Source organism: Nematolebias whitei, chromosome 5 (assembly GCF_014905685.2).
Source record: "Nematolebias whitei isolate Nwh7 chromosome 5, NemWhi1, whole genome shotgun sequence".
NCBI lineage: Eukaryota > Metazoa > Chordata > Actinopteri > Cyprinodontiformes > Rivulidae > Nematolebias > Nematolebias whitei.
In genome coordinates, this window is record NC_056502.1 from 32,452,531 (window position 1) to 32,460,882 (window position 8,352).

General features: G+C 42.4%; 1 protein-coding gene across 1 annotated transcript in view; it reads left to right on the plus strand.

The window, feature by feature from the left end:
- The window catches only part of znf516 (zinc finger protein 516), a 25,744-nt gene extending 24,925 nt beyond the window's left edge, over positions 1-819 (plus strand). Inside the window, exon 4 of the mRNA XM_037677289.1 lies at positions 626-819. Coding sequence (XP_037533217.1) covers positions 626-819 — 194 coding nt within the window. The remainder of the gene's footprint in view (positions 1-625) is intronic.
- The last annotated feature ends 7,533 nt before the right edge of the window (positions 820-8,352 follow it).

Consider the following 8,352-nt stretch of genomic DNA (forward strand, 5'->3'; position numbering starts at 1 on the left):
ATTAGAGTTGTTTTGAAATTGCAGAAATTTACTTTGGTTTTGACCCACCATCACTAAGCCATTAGCAAGTTATTCCGATCAAAATTAATTTCTGTTTTTCATCAAATCATCTTTCGTCTGAACTTTATATTTTATAGTAAACTACACAAAGTAAACTGTATAACAGTGCATTGCTGGTCATTTTATTTTTACCACAGTGTCCTCTTACCTCTGGAATTATTTATTCTCATTTGGTAGTCTTGATCCATTTGATAAGCGACAGAGGCTCCTCTTTTCATTCGGTAAATAATGGACTCTAAATTGTTAATTTTCCTATTCCAAAGCAGTTTTATGATTTATTTATTTGTGAAAACAAAGAGGAACCACTCCTTTAAAAAACAGCATTGTTTGACATCATTGTTGGGGGAGGGGGGGTGGGATATCGAGTAAAAGAAATAAAAATATTTATAATTTCATTTAGAATACCAATGTAAAAAAAAAAAAGCCTGCAGTTTCCGGTAGTTTTACTAGTCATCATTGGCCTTCGGTGGATAAATGCACAAGTGTGAAAAGGTCTGTTCAACTTTAAATCAAATCTGAAGATGCCATCTCTAAATGATTTTATTTTTTTGTGCATGTTCTCCAGGGGAAAGGCCATTCAGCTGCCAGCTCTGCCCATACCGAGCCTCTCAGAAAGGGAACCTAAAGACGCACGTCCAAAGTGTCCACCACTTGCCTTTTGACAACAGCCGGTACCCGGACGGAAGAGGCTTGACCCTGAGCCAGGAAGAGCGAGGAGACCCGGCTGCCAAACCCAAAACCACAGTAACAACAGACTAAAGGACCACCAACACCCTGACAGCTTTCTTGAACTTCTGAGGTTTGAAAGTTGGACCGAAGACTCACGATTAACTCGCTGGTCTTTGCTGAACTTTGAATTTTCTACGACGGGAGTTCTTGTACGTTCGATCGCGTTTGCGTTTTTAGTTTTGTGAAGAAACATTTTCAAGCTGTGCTGAGAAATGCTAAGAAGAGTTTCCTATGATAAAAAAAAAAAAAATGAAGCCTTTATATTTAAAAGTGTGTTTTAGAAAATAAATGTAATTAAGAGAGGAACTGTAAAAGTTTTTTAAGCAAGAACGCCGAACTCGACTTTCAGTTCTGTCACATCTTCTTTGATACGAAGGTTCACGTCACCGTAAAGAGTTTCTGATTCGACAAAAACTCCCACAAGTCATAGATTTGTCATTTGCAGTCATTTTTGAGGTACAAACAAGTGAAGTTGCCAAGTGCAGCCTGAGAGGGAAAGTGATATTTCCATAAAGAAAAGACCCCAAACACTTTTTTTTAGATTTATGTTGAATGTTCAACTGGACAGCAATCATGATCCACTGCAACAGAAGTCTCTTTGATGGATCTGAGTTCAGAGGGTGAAGAAGTTCAGCTCGTGTTGTAATAACGCAACCAAGAGAAGAGCTAACACAACTAAAGAGAGAGAGAAAGCCTGTGGTGACGTCTGCTGAAGCGCTCGCTTGGAAATGGAAATCATCACCAATATGAATGACCATCAGAGTTTTATAGTTGTTTGATTATTGTCCATGTAACAAGAGTAACTGAGTGGAGTTTTGTTCCCATAACTCACTTTAATCCGACTGTTTCTGACTTCATGTTGCTGAAATGAAAAATAATTCTGCACCACCTGTGTACTTACAAGGAAGAACATGGAAATCAACCTTGTTATAGTTCCAAAAATAACATTTTAACCTTTTTGACGCTAGAAAAACACTTCAGGTACAATTGAAGGACCCACCAAGTGGAAACTTTAGGTTATTTAATCTTTAAATGGTCACTTTTTATGTGTTTTAAACTGATTATTTCTTTGTCTTACTTTGGAATTGTGTTACTGAGTCAATTAAAAACAAATTATGAATTTACAGTATATACATTTTTGACTTTTCGGTTTCCTCGTTCAGATTGAACGACGTCAGAGAGGAAGATCAAGTCCGACCTGCTGGTTCTTCAACGTTGGTGTGCTTTGTTTTTTTTTTGCTCAGAATGTTAAAAGTTGTAAATGTTTGCACGCTGGCTGCTTGATTCGAGCAAACATTTAGGGAGACTAAACGAGTCGGTCTCCAGCTGTCGGCTCAGTTGTGTTCAGATTTGCATTCTGAGGGACCGGTGGGACGAGGTCGCAGCCAGATGTCAGGCTTCCAGGGAGTTCAGGGATAAAAACATCAGCTGGAGACACTTTGAAAGCTTCCTCCGTAGAGCTGTCACAGCCTGGGTGTATGTAGATTTCTGACCTTAAAGTCTCTCTGCGCTCAGTTCGTGCTCTCCAGACTCGGTCTAGATGCTTTGAAAATGATCCTACCTCCTTCGCAACAAAAGCCTGTTAAATCTTATAGACGTTGTTACTGAAACGGAAGCCGAACAGTTTGCGTTTGACTCTTAAATAAACCCCAGGCTTAAATCAGCCATGCCTTGCCAAACTGCTGGCGACAAGAAGAGAAAAAACTGAAAATGTCCTGGACTGAAATGTCAAACCCGTCAAAGATCGTAGAGGAAGCAGAGGACTGTTATTGTTGCTAATGCATACAGAACTGTGTTCTTGAATATGCCTAATTATACACATGTGTGTATAAAATGTTAGCTAAAATACTTGAAATGAATCGTCTAGCCTTTGAGGTTGTGTAGTACTAATACCAATGTTGTACAGGATTCCCTTTAAGATTAACTCTTCAGAATTTGTACTCCAAAGTGTGGCTTAGAGAAGTATAAAGCAGGAGTGTGTAATATAAAGTGTACCAAACCCTTTATGAACTGCAGTAGAAACCAAATTGCATAACTAGTGCACTTAGACTAGGTTAGTGCTTTAACCAGTTTGTTTTCTTGACCAGTTCTAGTAGGATTTATATTTTTTTTTTGGGGGGGGGGTGGGGTGTATTTTTAATGGTGCCGGCTAAATGACCTTATTTCTGGTGTAGATGCTACTGTCGTTTTGTTCGAATGATTCCATGAGTTTGAATGAAAATGTGTTTTTTTTTTTATTTGATGTTTTTCGCTGCATTGTTTGTGGCAAGTTGGGTAATGCTTGATTCTGTTGTGCTTAATTTTTCATAACTGCGTAAAAGTGAGATTTTAGTTTAATTTTCTAAACTGTAGGGTTTGTTCAGTAGCTTTTCAATTCCACCCCATCTCCTCAGAAAGACTGGCAGGTGTTTCTCTTTAGCTTTTTGTTTTCAGACCTCTACAAGTGTCTGTGTTGTTGTTTTTGTTGTTTTGATCCCTGAATAATTTGCTTTAGAAGACATTATTCCAAATGTACTTGATTGATATCTGTATTTATTGTCACTTCAAAAAGGATGAGAGGCCAGAGGCAGACAGAACCGTTTGTTCTCATTTGATTTCTATGGGTTTCTGTTTTTTTTTTTTTTTAACAAGGTAGTTTTAAGCCAGCAAGCCGATGTGTAAGCTCTACCTCGTCTTAGCCCTTCTCAGTTCTGTTACACTTTTTGTACATCATTTCAAAAGATGTAATGTCATGTCCACAATAAAGACACAAAATGACACGGGTTGGCGCCGTCTTGTCTGGCTTTGCTTGATTTTATGGCACCTCTATGACTGAGCATGTTCAGATACCCCCAGCCATTCAGTAATTCATACTTCTAGTGTGTTTTCCACCCTTAACTCGAATATTTCTAACTCATGAAGTGTCTCAACAACAACAAATCGTTTCAGTTGTGACTCCATCCTGAGCAGAGACATGATGATTAAGTTATGTGGAGGGGAAGCAACACTGCCGTGACTTTATCACGTCATCTTTGAAGGCCGCTGCTCCTCTGCATCAAAAGCACTCAGTTGAGGTTGTTCAGAAAGCTGATGCATCCTGGGTGCATCCGTTGAGAAGTTCTCCATCCGCACCTCGTTGTAGAGATGCTGGTGTAACAGGTCATAGTGTACCCTCAGTCCAGACTACACCTGTGGTTATTGAGGCCTGAGCTATAATATACCCTGGGTATACTATGGCCAAGACCAGTTTATACTCAGGGCCAGTGGTGCACACACTTTTTCAGCATGCGAGCTATTTATACAATGACCAAGTCAAAGTGATCTACCTACTAAAAAAATACAAAACATATTTATTTATATTATTTTGCATATTCTTTGTGTTACGTCCCTGCTCGCTGTAGACGCAACGTAAATGGTAAAACCCAAAAGTTTGTTTAATAAAAAAAACAAAAACTACAATTTATTTTTACTGTCCGCGTACAAAGTAACAAAAAAACACGGCAGTAACTTGGGTTCTTCGCACGAAGGAACTGAAAACAACAAGAATAACTTCAAGTTTGAAAAATAACCAGAGAACTTGAGAACATAACGGAATATTCCAGAACAAACGAGTGACTGACCCAGAATGGTGCTTTGGTAGCTGCCTTCGCTGCTGTGGTCAGCTGTAAGAAAAATGACTGCTGATCCTTCACCTTTTTCTTTCTCCGCTCACTTTTCAGAAGGACGTCAGCGTCATCATTTTTTTTGAATAGTCCGAAAATGCCGCTCCACATTTACCCTCTTTGGAATAACAACGGTAAACTTGGAGATGAGGCTTCGAATATGACATAATGAAAAAAAAGTTCTCCTCCCATCCCGTATGGAAATTGTAGGTTTTTTTTCTTTTTACATGGTCCAGCTCCCCCACTCATTTTAAACTGGTTCTTGAATTTAGATTAGAAGAAATAGATTCAAGGCTGACTAGGCAACTTGGTAGCTTGCTAGTTTTTGCCGTGGTTGTATGTGCATGTGTGGTGACCTATGTGTCAGAAAAGGTCAGGTCTCAGATGCCCTGTATGTCAATCAAGTGACAAATTTCATAGGATGGATGGATGACAGGCTGGTGTCTATTTTCTTAATACCATGTGATCTACTCATATACTTAGTGATCACGATTGATGCGCTCCTGTTCTGGGCTATAAATTGGCCCAGGCCTATTTACACTCCTCGGGCCAGATTTGACCCCAATATCAGTAAAGCTGTCATAAACACAAGAAATACTTAATTTTTCTGTTTTATTGTGGGTTCAGTTTTGTCAGGTAAGTTCAGTAAGAATACTAACTGACTTAAAGCTGAACATTTGTTGTGAAGGGTACAAGGGCTCTGGGCCAATTCATACCCCTCAGGCCAGATAATGGGTATACATGGGTATTTCCTGGTCTAGAGGAACATAGTCTGGCCTAGGCTGTTTTACATTCCAAGCACAGTTTGGCCAAGGACAGTTTCCCCCCCAGGGTAATCTGTCCTGGGCCAAATCATACCCGGGTTGAATCTGGGCAGGGGTTAATTTGAGCTGTCACACTGGGGCAGACCTAGAACCCACTGGACTGATTCAAATGTTTTTCCTCTGAGACCTAAAATTATCTTGTGATTTCCCAGGAAGAGAAAGATGTTTGGGTTTCCCTCCTAAACCTGCTGCCTTCAGGACCTAACCACCTGGAGAAACCTGGAAGCACCGTGAGGATCATGTTCTTTGATTACTCCAGTGCTTTCAACACCATCCAGCCAGGACTTCTGCGGGACAAGCTGGAGTTATCCGGAGTGGATCACCACATGTCCCAGTGGATACTGGATTACCTCACTGGACGCCCACAGTATGTGAGGACACAGGGCTGTGTCTCTGACATGCTGGTCTGCAGTACGGGGGTCCCACAGGGAACTGTGCTGGCACGGTTCCTCTTCACCCTCTACACTGCAGACATCACCATCGACTCCCCACACTGCCATCTGCAAAAGTTCTCTGATGACTCTGCCATAGTCGGCCTCATCACAGGTGAGGACGACTCAGAGTACAGACAGTGGACTCAAGACTTTGTGGACTGGTGCCAGCAGAACCACCTCCTGATCAACGCTGCTAAAACTAAGGAGCTGTTGGTGGATTTCTGCAGGCACAGGTCCACCTCACTGACCCTGGTGAACATCCAGGGAGTGGACATTGAGATTGTGGACTCTTACAAGTACCTGGGCGTTCACCTGAACAATAAACTGGACTGGTCTCACAACACTGATGCACTTTACAGGAAGGGTCAGAGCAGACTCTACCTGCTGAGGAGACTGAGGTCTTTTGGAGTGCAGGGGGTGCTCCTGAAGACCTTCTTTGACTCGGTAGTGGCATCAGCCATCTTCTATGGTGTTGTGTGTTGGAGCAGCAGCTTATCATCAGCTGAGAAGAAGCAGCTAGATAAGCTCATCAAGAAGGCCAGCTCTGTGCTTGGACGCCCCCTTGACCCAGTGCAGGTGGTGGGAGACAGAAGGACTCCAGCTAAAATAACATCATTGCTGGACAACGTCTCCCACCCCCATGCATGAAGCTGTTGCTGAACTGGAGACACATTCAGTGACAGATTCCTGCATCCTTAATGTACAAAGGAGCGTTACCGCAGGTCCTTCCTCCCAGCAGCTGTTAGACTCTACAACCATCACTGCTCCCAACAAACCCAATAAGGATTAAACACATGCTGACCTCTGCTAAAACACACACTCTGCCTGTAATACTGTGCTGTCAATAGTCTGTCCTTATCAATGTTCCAATACATATTGAACATTATTATTGATATTGTTTATCTTATTTATTTATATATTGTTTTTTAAATTTAGGAACTTTTGTGTGAAACCTTTTTATCTGTTGCTGCTGTTACACTTGAATTTCCCATCCATGGGACAATAAAGTCTGTTTCTATTCTATTCTATTCTATTCTATTCTAAACTCTACAGACCTCAGATAAGAGGCTTGAATGAACAAACCTCATGTTTGAAAATGAAATTTTACATTGACTAAATTATTTTTAAAACCCCTGGTATTTAGAACATTTAGACATTAACAAAACACGCTGAATGAACTATTATTACACTTCACTAACTTTTGATTACTGTTCTTTCTGGTGGCCTAAGATTTGACTCTGACCGTCAGATCCTCCAGTCCTGCAGCTTTAAAACGAGCCGATGTGCTGATCTGCTGCGTTTGGTTCTTAACAAACATGGCGATGTGGTCTGCTTTGGTCAAAGTTTTCTCATGCAACCCCTCCAGACAAGTTTGTTCAGTCTTTATTTAATTGTTTGGTCGTGAACTTTGAGCTTCTAAATGAGTGTCAGAGCTTGGTGCCTGAGGTAGATGATGGCATCATCCACCCCGATGCCAGGCCGGTAGGTAAACTGCAACAGATCCAACGAAGACCTCACCAGGTGGCGCAAATGGTTGAGGACCAGCCTCAAATGTGAAGTCAGAGCCACCGGCCTGTAGTTACTGAGGTCCTTTGGGAGCTCATTTCTCTGAGCATTGCACAGTCTGACCTTCAGGGTGAATTTGATGGGATGTCTACTCCTGGGATGATTGTCAGCTGTCCTAATATTTTCTACAGGTAAATATTTTTCCTTTCTGTTGAATGATGGAGTCCATATTGTTTGCAAATGACCTTTGACCCTCTCCAGATTGATGGACAGCTAAAGGTAGGTCTTGTAGAATCTTGTAAAAACCAGACCGCCCTAAAACAAGACGTTCAAACTGAAAGAGGGTGGATTTCTTTTTCCCCACGACAGCAAATCTGATTCAACTCTGCTCAATTCCTGCAGACCAAAGAGCGAGTGTTCATGATTCACGCAGACAAGTTGAAAACAGATCTGCTTCCCTTTCATGTCACGTGACACGACTGATGGACCCACACTTTGATGTCCACGCAGGCCTCGCTGCCACCTTGATGTCCACGTGTGGCCTTGGAGCTGAAGTCCTGCTGCCCAGCAACAGTGATGAGAAGCGCTGCAGCCTCCACCTGCGAGCGGCCACCCAGGGATCCGCTGCTGTGTTCCCAGTCCCTTTCATGCTCGGCGTCTCTGGCGCCTGTCGGTTTGAGTGACGGCTGAGTGACGGGTTCCCTCTGAGAACATGGCACACGACATTAATGCCAGTCAGGCCCGTGGGCTGAGAGGAGACTGCAGCTGCCCGTCACTCTCCCTAACCTCATCAGTCACTGCGAAGGCAGACGTGACGGCCCTGAGCTCCCTGAAAAACCTGTTGGCTGACATCTCTTCTCTGTCACCCAGCAGAGAGACGCTGAGTGACGGAGTGAGGCAGGAAAACACGACGAACTCCAGGCTGACTCCGGCTTGATGGACAGGTGCGCTGGAGAACACAGCTCCATGTGATCGTTTTACTTCACATCTGTTTGTGGCTGTTGTTGCTCAGGTAAACCCCCAGGCAGGTCTTCACATCACGCCTTCCAGGGCGGAGAAAACATTTTACGATTTAAAAAACATGTTGCTTCTTTTGCTTTGCACTTTGAATTAACTGTTATAAATTGCTTCTACTGTGCATTTAAAGTGTCTGTTTTA